General features: G+C 40.4%; 1 protein-coding gene across 1 annotated transcript in view; it reads right to left on the bottom strand.

The window, feature by feature from the left end:
• Positions 1–14,522, bottom strand: part of CERK (ceramide kinase) — a 117,274-nt gene that overhangs the window by 47,062 nt on the left and 55,690 nt on the right. Inside the window, exons 5-6 of the mRNA XM_089684800.1 lie at positions 12,757–12,882; positions 8,151–8,214 (exon numbers count right to left, since the gene is read on the bottom strand). Coding sequence (XP_089540926.1) covers positions 8,151–8,214; positions 12,757–12,882 — 190 coding nt within the window. The remainder of the gene's footprint in view (positions 1–8,150; positions 8,215–12,756; positions 12,883–14,522) is intronic.

Here is a 14,522-nt window from a genome sequence, read left to right as displayed (position 1 = left end):
TCACTCCCTCTTTCTGTAGGGGTCCCTCAAGGTTCTGTCCTTGGACCTCTTCTCTATCTACACCTCCTCCCTTGGTCACTTGATAAACTCCCATGGCTTTAAGTACCATCTCTATGCTGATGACACACAAATCTATCTTTCTGCCTCTCACCCCCCTTCAGTCTCCTCTTGCATTACTGACCTACTAAGTGACATATTGGCATGGATGTCACTCCACTTCCTCAAACTCAATCTTTCCAAAACTGAGCTCTTAATATTCCCCCCAGCCTGTGCCCCCTCCCCTGACTTCTCCATCAAGATCAATAAACACAATCATCAGTCCCTCCCCTCATTCCAGGGTACTAGGTGTAATCCTAGACTCCCATCTGTCCTTTCAGTCCCAAATCCAATCACTGTGCAAATCTTGTAGACTACACCTCCGCAACATCTCCAAGATTCGACCATTCCTAACCTTGGAAACCACTAAGCAACTTATTCACTCCCTTGTTATATCTCGCATTGACTATTGTAACTCCCTCCTCATTGGTCTACCTCATCGCAGGCTATCCCCTCTTCAGTCTATCATGAACGCTGCTGCCAGACTCATCCACCTTACTAACCGTTCTGTATCTGCCACCCCTCTCTGCCAATCCCTCCACTGGCTTCCCGTTGCCCAACAGATAAAATTCAAAACATTAACAATAACATATAAAGCCATTTATAACTCTGCCCCAAATTACATCACCAATCTTGTCTCCAAATACCACCCAAACTGTACTCTCCGCAAGACCTCCTATTCTCTAGCTCCCTTGTCTCCTCCTCCCATGCTCGTCTCCAGGACTTCACCAGAGCTTCCCCCATCCTCTGGAACTCTCTACCCCAATTAATCAGACTATCGCCTACTTTGCTCACTTTTAGGCGATCTCTGAAAACCTCTCTCTTCAGGGAAGCCTATCCTGCCCTCAGCTAATAATGGAGCTTTCTACTCTTCCAACCAGTCCATCCCACACAGTTACTACCTTTTGTATCACTAACCCCTCCTTCCTAGATTGTAAACTCCTATCCCTCTTGTATTGAACTGTATTGTTGCTGTATTGTCTCCTGTTATATTGTAAAGCTGTTGGCGCTATATACAGTCATGGCCGAAATTGTTGGCACCCTTGATATTTTTCCTGAAAATCAAGTATTTCACACAAAAAAGGTATTGCATTAACACATGTTTTGCTATACACATGTTTATTCCCTTTGTATGTATTGGAACAAATATAAAACAGAGGCAGAAAAGCAAATATGACATAATGTCACACAAAACCCCAAAAATGGGCTGGACAAAAGTATTGGCACCCTTAACTTAATATTTGGTTGCACACCCTTTGGAAAACATAACTGAAATCAGTCGCTTCCTATAACCATCAATAAGCTTCTGACACCTCTCACCCGGAATTTTGGACCACTCTTCCTTTGCAAACAGCTCCAGGTCTCTCTTATTGGAAGGACACCTTTTCCCAACAGCAATTTTAAGATCTCTCCACAGGTGTTCAATGGGATTTAGATCTGGGCTCATTGCTGGCCACTTCAGAACTCTCCAGCGCTTCTTTGCCATCCATTTCTGAGTGCTTTTTGACGTATGTTTGGGGTCATTGTCCTGCTGGAAGACCCAGGATCTTGGACGCAAACCCAGCTTTCTGACACTGGGCCCTACAGTGCGACCCAAAATCCTTTGGTAATCTTCAGATTTCATGATGCCTTGCACACAGTCAAGGCACCCAGTGCCAGAGGCAGCAAAACAACCCCAAAACATCATTGAACCTCCACCATATTTTACCGTAGGTACTGTGTTTTGTTCTTTGTAGGCCTCATTCCGTTTTCGGTAAACAGTAGAATGATGTGCTTTACCGAAAAGCTCTATCTTGGTCTCATCTGTCCACAAGACGTTTTCCCAGAAGGCTTTTGGCTTACTCAAGTACATTTTGGCAAACTGTAGTCTTGCTTTTTTATGTCTCTGTGTCAGCAGTGGGGTCCTCCTGGGTCTCCTGCCATAGCGTTTCATTTCATTTAAATGTCGACGGATAGTTCGCGCTGACACTGATGCTCCCTGAGCCTGCAGGACAGCTTGAATGTCTTTGGAACATGTTTGGGGCTGCTTATCCACCATCCGGACTATTCTGCGTTGCAATCTTTCATCAATTTTCCTCATCCGTCCACGACCAGGGAGATTAGCTACAGTGCCATGGGTTGCAAACTTCTTGATAATGTTGCGCACTGTGGACAAAGGCAAATCTAGTTCTCTGGAGATGGACTTGTAACCTTGAGATTGTTGATATTTTGCCACAATTTTGGTTCTCAGGTCCTCAGACAGTTCTCGTCTCCTCTTTCTGTTGTCCATGCTTAGTGTGGCACAGACAGACACACAATGCAAAGGTTAAGTGAACGTCTCTCCTTTTTATCTGCTTTCAGGTGTGATTTCTATATTGCCCACACCTGTTACTTGCCCCAGGTGAGTTTACAGGAGCATCACATGCTTGTAACATTCTTATTTATCCGCAGTTGTGAAAGGGTGCCAATACTTTTGTCCAGCCCATTTTTGGAGGTTTGTGTGACATTATGTCGAATTTGCTTTCTTTCCTCCCTTTTTTTGTTTTGTCCCAATACACACAAAGGGAATAAACATGTGTATAGCAAAACATGTGTTAATGCAATACGTTTCGTGAGAAATACATGATTTCCTGGAGAAATATCAAGGGTGCCAACAATTTCGGCCATGACTGTAAATCCTATAGAATATTAATAATAATGTTCTGAGTCAGCAATCATAGAAGTGATCCTTTGCATAAATTCTGACATTTATGGAAAGCTTCAACGCAGAGGAGGCAGTCTTGCTTGTCAGAACCAACAAAGACTCAGAGGGACATATGGACCCAAGTAAGAAAAAGCAATCCAGACATACGTCAAAGGAGACCTCAAGGACAGGTTTACATTGGCAGGTGTATTACAGCCCTTGTAATTCACTCTGTGACTAACAAAAAAGGTTACCAGGCACCTTGAAAGTGCCAATAGCAGAGTCCAGTGCCCTAGAGACACAGTAAATGACAAGGTCTGGGTGTGGCCACCAAGACAGTGCCAAGGTGCATCCGATCCAGAAAACTAAAAAGGGAGCTTTTGTCAGCTTTGCAGCATAACTTAGCGTCTGAAAAAGTCCTTACACATCTGTGTCCCTTAATGAACTATTAAAGGAGAACTGCATCTAAGCACCATAAACCGAAGACACTATTTGATTCATTATTATTATTCAAAGCAAACTCGCTAATCCATCTATGTCTCCATCAAAAGGTTAAAGGATAAATTCACCTTTAGGAACATTACATGTTCCACCCATTTTTTGGGTGTAAGATGTTCCCGATCCTGCAGCCGCCGCCCCTCTCTGCCTGTGACAGAAATCTGGGAAGAAGTTCCCCCATACTAGCTGTCATTTTTAAAAAACAGCTCAGCCACATGGCCGTGTCATTCATTCACAGTCCTCTGTGAATGAAAGGACTACAGGTCCCAACACCCTTAGCGGCTGTCAGCTTGTAGTCCTCATTGAACAGTTAAGTTCATTGATTCTTCCTATCAGAAGTACTGGCTTGCTCGCACAGGATGTATGACATGGCTTCAGCGATCTACTGATCGCTGGGGCAATGCTTCAGAGGTTTCTAACAAAAAATAATAAATGGACATTTTTTTTCCCTGCAAAAAAATGTCCATTTATTATTTTTTGTGAAAAAGGTGAACTTATCCTTTAAAGTGTTACTAAACCCACAACAGTAAAAGTCTGTGTATGCAGTAAAGTATGCTTGTTATACTCACTGTGGAACCTAAGGGGTTAATCCTCTGCATTGTGTAAAAAGTATTTTTGATCCCAACTTCTCTGATCATCCCCTTCTTCCAGTGCCCCCCTCTTATCTCCTGATGAGACATCATGTGGAGTCACTCTGCACATACTCAGTTTGGTGTGTATTGCTAGAGGTTTTTTGTTTTTCTCCTTGGGAGAGTGCATGAGATCAGCACAGGGTCAATCAACACTGTACAGACAGAGTTCAGGGATCCTGCATCCTCCTAGAGCAGACTGTAAACTCCTCCTACAAGCTTTAACATGTGCTCAGCTGGACACGGATAGAAGTCACAAGACTGCTCTAACTGCTGATGAGAAAAGGGTATTTAGCAGTTTATATTTACTAAAATAATAGCATCTCCATGTTCTGTGTACAGGGAGAGCAGATATAGTGAATGCAGGGTCCTGGGTTTATTAACACTTTAAAAGTACTAAATATAATATTAAGCATAACTGCAGTGCCAATGAGTAGACCTTAAGCAAACAATTAAATACACCATGTGTGTTTAGTGTCAATTGAAATAAAATAATCAGTTCAATTAAAAATAGTCCAATGTTTGATATTTGATTAATCTTGAAAACCTAAAGAAACTTTCCATCAATCAAAAAACAATCCATCTAGGAGAGAAAATTGTATGTGGATCCCAACCGCAAAATAAGTCAAGCGCACACTCACCAAAAGAAGGACCACAAAATAGGGGTACATAGGTTTTGTAAACCCAGTGGTTTTAAATCTCCACTGCAAGCAACTTCAGCCACAATCTCTTCTGCCTGCAAACACACTCCTCATCAAAAGGGCCAAACACTCTAGTGCCAAAATGAAGTCATCCATTTTCACTCCATATGGGGAACTTAATTCAACATGTGGTCGGGGAATGTGCATTCCATCAGATAAGTAAAACAACATAAAGGTTCTTGATGCGTTTCGTCCAAGAGGGGCATCCCTTTGGATGAAATGTACAGGATGGAGCTTGTTGCACTGACATCACATGTTGATGTCTCTTGCATAGAGCAGCGGTGCTCATGTAAGTTCTTTATGCTGGCTTTTATTTCTTTTTATGAGGGATGATCTATTGTATGGACTTTAATAAGAACACAAATACTTTTTTTTTTCTTTGTTTTCTCACTGAGTATATTTATGTTTACTTTTCATAGATGAAATTGGTAATTTATGATTTTCTTTAATTCACATGGATTTACATATTCTTTGTTATAATTGTTTTTGTTATGTATAAATATATATATATATATATATATATATATATATATATATATTGAGGGTGTAGCACTGCACTTGTTTTGGACATTTATTTAGGTTTTTTGGTGGAAACCACTTGTAAGGGATTGAATAGAACCCAGATGGCTGCAGCAAACAAGCCAAATTAATCCATAACAGTTAATTGGTTTGTTTGCTGCAGCTGGATGCCGGGACTTTGGTTATTTGTATTCCTATATATTGAGAGCAGGTGTAACAAGCCAATAGGTTACAAATAGGCGCCAGGTGGGCATAAAATGCGTTATCCCCTCTTGTTCTACACTGTGTGTGTGGTAATTTTATTTATTAAATAAAGCCATCAAGATGTGCAGCCATCCAGATTCTATTGGTGTTCTTAATACGTCTGGTGGACCGGGCTGGTGCACTCCCCTACCATCTGAAAACTGATTGAATCAATCAATTAAATATTTTTCTCCCAAATATACGTATAAATGACTCATTTAATTCGTAAAACATTACCATTTAGATTCCAATACTGCGAGAATCTTCACAAAATCAGGAAACATTCAAGTAAATGAAAAGCTATCAATCTGTGACTCTCCTGATTCTTTGCCTTTATCACAGCAGAACATTGGGCATTGTCAGGAAAGACTTAAGTGCCTTCAGAGGTCACTGCATGACCAGACATACAATCTAACAGAGGGTAAGGCATTCACTACCAACCCCAATGCAAAACAGGGCATTACCCAGAAATCCTCTCTTAGATAAGGGTCTAAGGGCTCGTTCTCACTTGACTGTTTTTCCAACTCTTGCCAAGCGCCCCTATAGCGTTTGACAAGCACGGGTCTGGTGTTTGCAGAGCTGTTTTAACGCTCCGTAAATGCCGCATGCGTGGTTTAGCGCCGGTTGCTGGGAGTTTGCCAAGAGTTAAAAACGCCTATAATGAAGTTTGAATGGTGTTACCTCTCCGCAAACGCGTCGCAACCGCATCGTAAACGCCGGTTGGGCGTTTGCGGAGCAGCACCACAGACTTGAATAGGAGGCTTCAACTCCTCCTGACTCGAACAGAGGCGTCCGTTTTGCCGCGACGCAACACAACGCTAACGCTCCCGTTTGAACAGCACTATGTGCTGCAATGTGCAGAAATTTTCCCGGGCGTTTGGGAAACGGTAGAAACGCTTCCCAAACGCCTGTCTGTGGCTTGCTAACAAGGCTAGTGTGAACGTAGCCTTAAAACACTAAAAAGAGAAATAACAAAATCACACTGCAGAGCAAACAGTAGAAAACAGAAGGTATATGGTGCAAAGATGGACCTGCAGAGCACATTACTTAAAAGGTTTGGATATGCAGTTTTAGATTGTTGTTCTATATATCAGAACAAGATACAGACAATGGTTATTCTTTATTATTAGTCTGATTTTGGATATATGGCAGTTGTGCTTAATATAGGTAAAGACCACCAAGACTACAAAGTCTAAGTAATAGTTCAAAGAATTCTGCAATACCCCTCTTCTCCCATCACAGACACAAACTGTATGTAAAGCTTGTCATATGCTAATAGAACATTGTTTGAATTTTTTTCTTTTTCTGAACCACTGTTCGATTTTCTAATCATTAGTCCAGGTCAAATAAATGATCGTTTATGACCATAGTGACAAGAAAATTCGAAGGAGCAGGATGAAAAATTAAAGAATGTCTAACAGTGTATGGGGTTTTGTTCATGAAATCCCATTCATACTAAAATAAAATGTTAAAAGCAAGTTACATTTTGAAATACTTTCGCACAACATTCGTCAAATTTCTGCTGGTATTATTAACAATATTAAGATTTTTTTCTAGGAACGATCAGTCAAAACTATCTACCAGTGTATGGCCAGTTTAATGTGCTTGTAAATGCTTCAAGTTCTTTACATTGATGCATTATCTGCATTAAGGTAAAAATCCTTTTATGTGTAGCTCTCCCCAGTCCTCCTCACCCTCAAATACTTTCCTGAATCTGATCTCGCTCCAGCTGTGCCCAAGTGTAGGAATCCTGCTCTCACTCTCTCCTCACTGCTGCAGTTAATCAAATCCAGTGAGGGGTGAGGCAAGGTGGTCCATGGTGGGCGGGACCAAGCTGCACTGTGTGGAAGTGGTTTCCTATGGTGGCACACAGTGAAGAGGAGGAGCCCACAGTGGCGGTGGGGCATCCCAGAAGAGCAGGTTTCAAGCCACTCTGTGCAAAATTATTGCACAGAGTAGCCAAGTATAACATGTTTGTTATTTTAAAAAGAAGAGAAGGAAAAAAAAACCTTTACAAATCACTGTAATGTGGAACTGCACTGCATCTGAGCACCACAAACACAACATTTATTTCATTTTTATTATTCAAACCAAACTCACCCATACATTCATGTCTCCATGCTTTATTTTTCAGAGAAATATTTTGAAAAACATGCCCTGGCATTTCAGACAGTGGTCATCTTGAGTAAAGGCAGAAGATTCATGTAGCACTTACTTCCTGGAATCCATATGCCCCTAGCTCAGGCATTGGCTGAGCTGAGAACCCTCCCTCCACTCCTGAAAACTGCTGGGATGTATGGCATTATTTGCCTAGGCATAGAAACCAGGAAGTAACTGAAGAAATTAAAAAAAAAAAACAAGATAGTATATCTTAGTATATTAAAATCGTATATACTTTTCTACCCATTTACTAATTCTAGCAGCATAAGGATCACAAATAGTCTATGTTGATTGAGAGGGTGAAGTTCCGTTTTAAGTAGGAAAAACCATTTTACCATTTAATAGACATTTAATATAATGTGTGATCATTTCTATTTGATTGCCAAGTTGAGCGCAACTGCTCCTTTCTTATAAAATCAGTTTTTTTTTTTTTTACAAAATTGTTTATATATTGAAGACTATAAATATAAACTGGAACACAAAATGAAAATGAAACTTAGGATAGCAATATAAGGTTTTGGCAGACAATAGGGTAAATTCACCAAGTTGCATGAAGTTTTTTTATCTGCATTCATTATTTTACCTTACAATAATAGAACAACAAGAGAAAAACAAATATAATTTTTGCCATATAATACCCACCCATCATATTTATCCAGATTGACTTCATAAAGATTATCTCTAGCATGGTTTGCATATTCTGTCACTGTGAAGAAAATAAAAGGTTACAGCACAGAAGAAACAATTTAGTTGTAAATGATATTTATCAGTTGACACCGAAGGATGCTGAAATTAATTTTGCAGTTTTCATAAGTGACTAAACTGGAACTATTCAAGTATGAACCTCACGTGTACAACAGCCTATGAAGCAAAGATTATAGCTTATAAATACCCCATTACACAGTTGAACAAAAACCTTTTTTTCAGATCTAAATCTTTAATAGATAGATATTTATGGTACGAACACAATATAATTTAAAAACACAATACAAAAATAGTATAATTGTAATATAAATTGACAAATGACCATATAATGAAAAGCATTATGACAAGTTAAAACTATAAAACATTTAATACATTTATTTTGAAGTGTTTGGGCTCGTTCACACTAGGCTGTTTTGCCAACGCTTGCCAAACGCCCCTATAGCTTTTGGCAAGCGTTGGTCCGGCGTTTGCGGAGCGTTATTAACGCTCGGCAAACGCTCCGCAAACGCCGCATGCGCGGTTTAGCGGCAGTTGCTAGGCGTTTGCCGAGCGTTAATAACGCCCCACAAACGCCTATAATGCAGTTTGAGTGGTGTTACCGCTCCGCAAACGCCCCGCAACCGCACCGCAAACGCCGGCCGGGCGTTTGCGGAGCGGCACCATAGACGAGAATAGGAGGCTTCAAAGCCTCCTGACTCGTCCAGAGGCGTCCGTTTTGCCGCGACGCGACGCAAACGCTCCCGTTAGAACAGCACCATGTGCTGTAATGTGCAGAATTGGCAGAGGCGTTTGGGAAGCGGTAAAAACGCTTCCCAAACGCCTCTCTGTCGCCTGCACACAAGGCTAGTGTGAACGAGCCCTTTATGTTAAACCTGACATACCTGTTCTTAAACTGAACACAAGAAGCCAAACCAATGAACTGGAAGCATGCTAAACACAATGATCAAACCACAATAAACTCATAACACAGCCTGTGGATTTCCCTAAAGATGTTTCTAAGGGTATCTGATTTCATATTTTAGCTAGAATCCTTCGGAAAACCTATTTATAGCAACATAGTATATATATATATAAAATTTATAAAGGACCTTAACATTGGTCTCTTCTGAGAGGTTTACAATCTAACAAAATGTATTAAAATTATACAAGTACAAACACTGGGCAAAAAGTTAAAGCAGTATCAATTAAAACACTACAAAATTATATTGTAGCTTACCAAACCATTTATGTGGTGAACGCATTTAAGTCTTGCAGTGCGCATAAGGCCTTGAAGGAAATTGAAAAACAAACAAACAGACTTCCTGGCCATATCACTAGGTGAAAATAAAGGGAAAAAGATTTAAATGCATTCACCCACACAAGTGCCCCCATAGCAAGTGGTTTGCTATGGGGGCACTCTGAGAAAAGGAGGTGGCAAAATCACCGGCAGGGGACCCCAGAAAAGAAGAAAAAAAAACGCTTTACACTAAATATAAGAAAACAGTTTGGCATGTGCTTTAGCTGAATTCTTTCTGGAAATGCCATGTGCTTGGCTGGTTTACTGATGCAATGGCTTCAATACATTCAGTCACTGATGCTATTGGGATGCTGTATAAAATCTACATAAAAACAGAATGCAATGATTTGCAAATCTCAAACCTATATTTTATTCACAATAGAAAATATAATAACTGTTTAAACAAAGAAAACATCCAGTTTTAAAGAAAAAGAAATAAGGTAATTTTGAAGTTGATGGTAGCAACAGGTCTCACATGAGTTGGGAAAGAGCCATGTTTACTAAACAAAAGTCTTCTTTGTCATATTATTAATTTCAAGATGTGCCAAATATTTTCAGTTGGTGAAAGGTCTGGACTGCAAGCAGGTCAGTTAAGCACCCAGACTCTTCTACCATGAAGCCATGTGGTTTTCATAGATGCAGTATGTGGTTTAGCTTTGTCCAGCAGAAATTTGCAAGGCCTTCCCTTAAAAAGGCATTGTCTGGATGGGAGCATATGCTGCTCTAAAACCTGGATATATCTTTCAGTATTGATGGTGCCTTTCCAGATGTGCAAGCTGCTCATTCCATATGCACAAATGTACCCCAATGTACCCCATAACATCAAAGATGCAGGCTTTTGAACTGAGCACTGATAATAAGCCAGAAGGTCCCTTTCCTGTTTAGTCCAGAGGACGTGGCACCCATGGGTGCCAAAAAGAACGTCAACAGACCATTATAAAGGAGCTTTGACAAACAGAAGACATCAGTGTTTCTGGATTATGTTCAGACATGGTTTCTCCTTTGCATGATAGAGCTTTACCTTGCATTTTTGGATGGCACGGTTAACTGTGTTTACAGACAATGATTTTTGGACTATTCTTGTGCCCATACAGTGATGTCTATCACAGAATCATGCCAATTTTTAACGCAGTGCCATCTGAGGGCCAGAAGATCAAGGACATCCAATATTGCGTTTTGGCCTTGTCCCTTGCACACAGAGATTTCTCCAGATTCAGAAACTTTTGATACCATGTACTGTAGAGGAGGATATATTTAAGGGCATTGCAATTTTACGTTGAGGAACATTCTTCTGAAATTGTGCAACAATTTTTAAATGCAGCTTTTCACAGATTGGTGAACATCAGTCCATCTTTACTTCTAAGACACTGACTCTCCAAGAAGCTTTGTTACCCAATCATGTTACTGACCTGTTGCCTGTAGCAATCATGCACACAGAGATGGACGCGGTCATCCATTTTGCTCCAAACCCCTCCATCTTGTATCTCTCTCTCCCAAATCAGATTCCTCCAATATCCCACCTCCCTCTCTGTTGAGTGACGTGGTCTGGGTGATGACAGAGATCACAGGCAGAAAACCCATTGGGAGGGCGTCATGGCTATAAAGCCCACTAGCTGGTGCCCATTTCTGCGAGACTCTTGCTGGAGAAGGGATCGTAAAACCATAAACCAGCCCTTACGGAGCTTCAAAGACATTCCGGGTAGTCGTAAAAACAGACTTACATTGAAAAACTCACTTTTCCATATAATTTTATATCTTCAAATAGGACATAAATACATAAACATGGAGCACATATTCGGACGGCTCACTTTAATACAGTCACCTGATATATTACATCCCCCTAGCTGGCATATACAGGAGAGCAGAAAATTATATCTCCTTAACCATCCAAGCAGGTATGTCATATTTCATATCTAACCATTCAGCAGATGCATCTGCATATTATTCTACTAGTGGCCAGGCTGCTAAATGCACCAAGTTATGAACCATGACATCAATTATGAGAGTTTTTGGTTCTAGCTTGGGTCTCTGCCCCAACACCCTCCCCAAATGAGGCGATTTGTTCTCTGCTTTAAAGGAGACACCCTGCTGAGTTCCTAGAAAAAGCTGAGCTGAAGTTGAAGATTCTCCCTTTTAACATCGGAACTAACTTTGGGAGATAAAGTATCCTTTTGGCTCTGAAACCTGATCTGCTTAAAACCAAGGCTGACGGCAAGTACTTTATAGCTCTAAACTTCTGTTATCTCTTTGCTGTGCTATTGTTTTCTGTATATTTATATATACATACATTGGCTACATCTTTTTCTGTAAATATTTTTATTGCACCCTTTTGACCTTTTAGTAATAAATCTTACTTTCTGAAAGTGTTGAACTGTTTCTAAAGCTCTTTAATGCAAACTAAGAACCCCTGCCTCTGAAGATCGCTACTGTGTGTGTGTTTTAAACTTCAGTATATCTCTGCCTGCGGTGACAGTGGTATACCAACGCTTATGCAAACAACATAGTGTTATTGCTGATATTGCCAAGTTTCCTCTTTCTCTATACAAAAAGAAGGTGGTGGCAGTGTGAAGGGTTAATTGCGTAATTAACTTGACCCAGTAACAATCACTCCCAGGCTGCAGATACACAGATTGTGGTCCATTACCTGGAAAATACTTGTGCAGAGTGCAGCTGGGCGTGGCATTATTATGCTCGTGACAGCACGGTTTTAGATTGGCTAGTCTTTCGGTCACGAGTTTGGTGAGAAGGGCTGGGGTCTGACGCCGCGACTGTCACATTGCCAATTAACCTAATTAGTTCATTCAGCCCTTCCTTGTTAGTACCACTTACTTTGGCAGCTTTTTGTTGCCTCGTCCCAACTTTTTGAGACATGTTGCTGCCATCAATTTCAAAATCATCTTTTTTCTTAAAACTGCACATTTTCTCAGTTTAAACATTTCATATTTTCTATTGCGAATAAAACATGCATTTGAGAGTTGCAAATCATTGCATTCTATTTTAATGTAGATTTTAAACAGCATCCCAACTTTTTTGGAATTGTTGTATGAATTCTTGATCTGGGTCATGGATTCAGAGTACTGAAGCAAGAGAGTCAACTATGGCAACCAGGCAGCTAGCATTTTTAGAAGACAGCACTGGAAGTCTGTGTGTTTCTCCTCAGTTTAGAAACACATTTTATTATTGACATACATTAACTCATGTACAATACATCGTCCAGTGTCCATAGCTGCAGTTTTAGAAGTGAAGAAAAACCATGTTTCTTCTTACCAATGACATCTGTAGTGATAGAGGCAAGACTGAACAATGGAGCCACTTTCTTCTCATAGATCTGCTTTCCTTTCTTCTTTCCACCATATGGATTTATATAAACTAGTAAGCGCTTTGGCCTACAAGCTGTAAAAAAACATATTCCCTTAATATATAGCCATAAGTAACATCTTTTTCAGTATATCCCATTATGAGTCCAGCTAGTCATATTAGCTAACTTTACAAAAGAAAAAAATCAAAGCTATATCAGTAGAGTTTTGTGCTTTATCTACAGCTTTAAGTAGTCCATCCAATAATTTATTGCCACTTAAAAGTTATAAGTGACAACTGCTGTAAAATTCAGGCTTTCAAGCCATTTTGCACCTTAATTCCATTCATATACTGTATATTGTGCTTAGCAGACTTAAAGCAGAGTTCCAGCCATTTTTGTGTTTATTAAAAGTCAGCAGCTACAGACTTTTAATAAACACACACTCACCTGACTCAGGATCCCAGTGAAGTGATCACCCACACCATCCCTTCTGTTCTTCTCTACCTGGTGCCGGCATCTCAAAATGTGGGAACCAGGCTCTGACAGATTGCAACTTCCCAGCCAGGTGCCCACTGCACATGCGGAAGTTGCTCTACGCATCCTGATTGGTCTGGCAGTCTTCTGGGACCTGTGAAGGTTCCTAGGACACTGCGAAAGGAAGGAGGGGGGCTGCACTTCCGGCTCACTTTGACACAGCAAACTGAGCTGGAAATGGGAGGGGGTACCTGTCAAAAACAGGTACTCGCTCCCCCCAAAAGGTGCCAAATATGGCAGTGGGGGGAGGCAAACAAGCGGAGCTACCACTTTTGGGTGGAACTCCGCTTTAAGCGGAGGATGAGAAATGATGGCAAAAAGCATCCTTCTCCAACTATCAATGAGTTTAGAAAGATGCTATACTAAGAATTAGCAAAAACATAAAACTGCCACTTCCTGGTTTGTGAATTATCAATTATCTTATCAATGGTAATGATTATGAAGTGATCCTAGATCCTATTGCCATGTTAAGAACGTTCAAGTATTGATATATTTTTTTAAAAAAGCAGTAAAAACAAACATAAAAAAGCCCTTGCTAATAAATGTAGTTACAGCCACTGCGGGCCAGTTGACCCTCAATCTTCACAGGAGTACTGAAAGTCATTCAGGTACTGCTCTCAGGCAATTCAGATCCCCCTACTCTTAGCAGTCACTCTGTAGCCTTTTCATATCTAATGCAAACACAGATCGGGTGCTATGGGAAGGGAAAAGGTTCAGCTGAGATCTCTTGATGGGACAAAGAAAGCAATAAAAATCCCATTTTATATATTATCGTATATATATATTCATATATTAAAAAAAAATTAAGTTTTGGCTATAGTACATTTTAAAAATGGACAAATAGAGGCCAACAAACTTTTTTTGCCCTTACTATATTCACTTTTAACCCATCAGGTTCAAGCCCCATTCACATCTGCATGTTCTGGGAACACGCATCAAACTTGGGGTGCCATTAGTTCATGACACCCCAAACACAGCTAGGAAACACATTTTGTCACGCGACAAATGAACAGTGAAAAAAAACACATGACGCTCACTGCTTGAAAAGATATGGAAGCTTACTTTGGCTAGATTGTCACACGTAGGGCAGCCCATTCAAGTAAATGGGTTGCCCTAAGCTACACGTCAAGAAAAAAACCTGATATTGTGATGCGCAGGTATGAATAGGGCCTAAAGCTAAGCTCCTTGTAAAACCATCACT

Source organism: Staurois parvus, unplaced genomic scaffold (assembly GCF_062004578.1).
Source record: "Staurois parvus isolate SC_StPar_1 unplaced genomic scaffold, SC_StPar_1.0 ptg000019l, whole genome shotgun sequence".
In the NCBI taxonomy this organism is placed as follows: domain Eukaryota; kingdom Metazoa; phylum Chordata; class Amphibia; order Anura; family Ranidae; genus Staurois; species Staurois parvus.
Note: the sequence above shows the minus strand (reverse complement) of the source record. Positions and strands in the feature narration are given on the sequence as shown.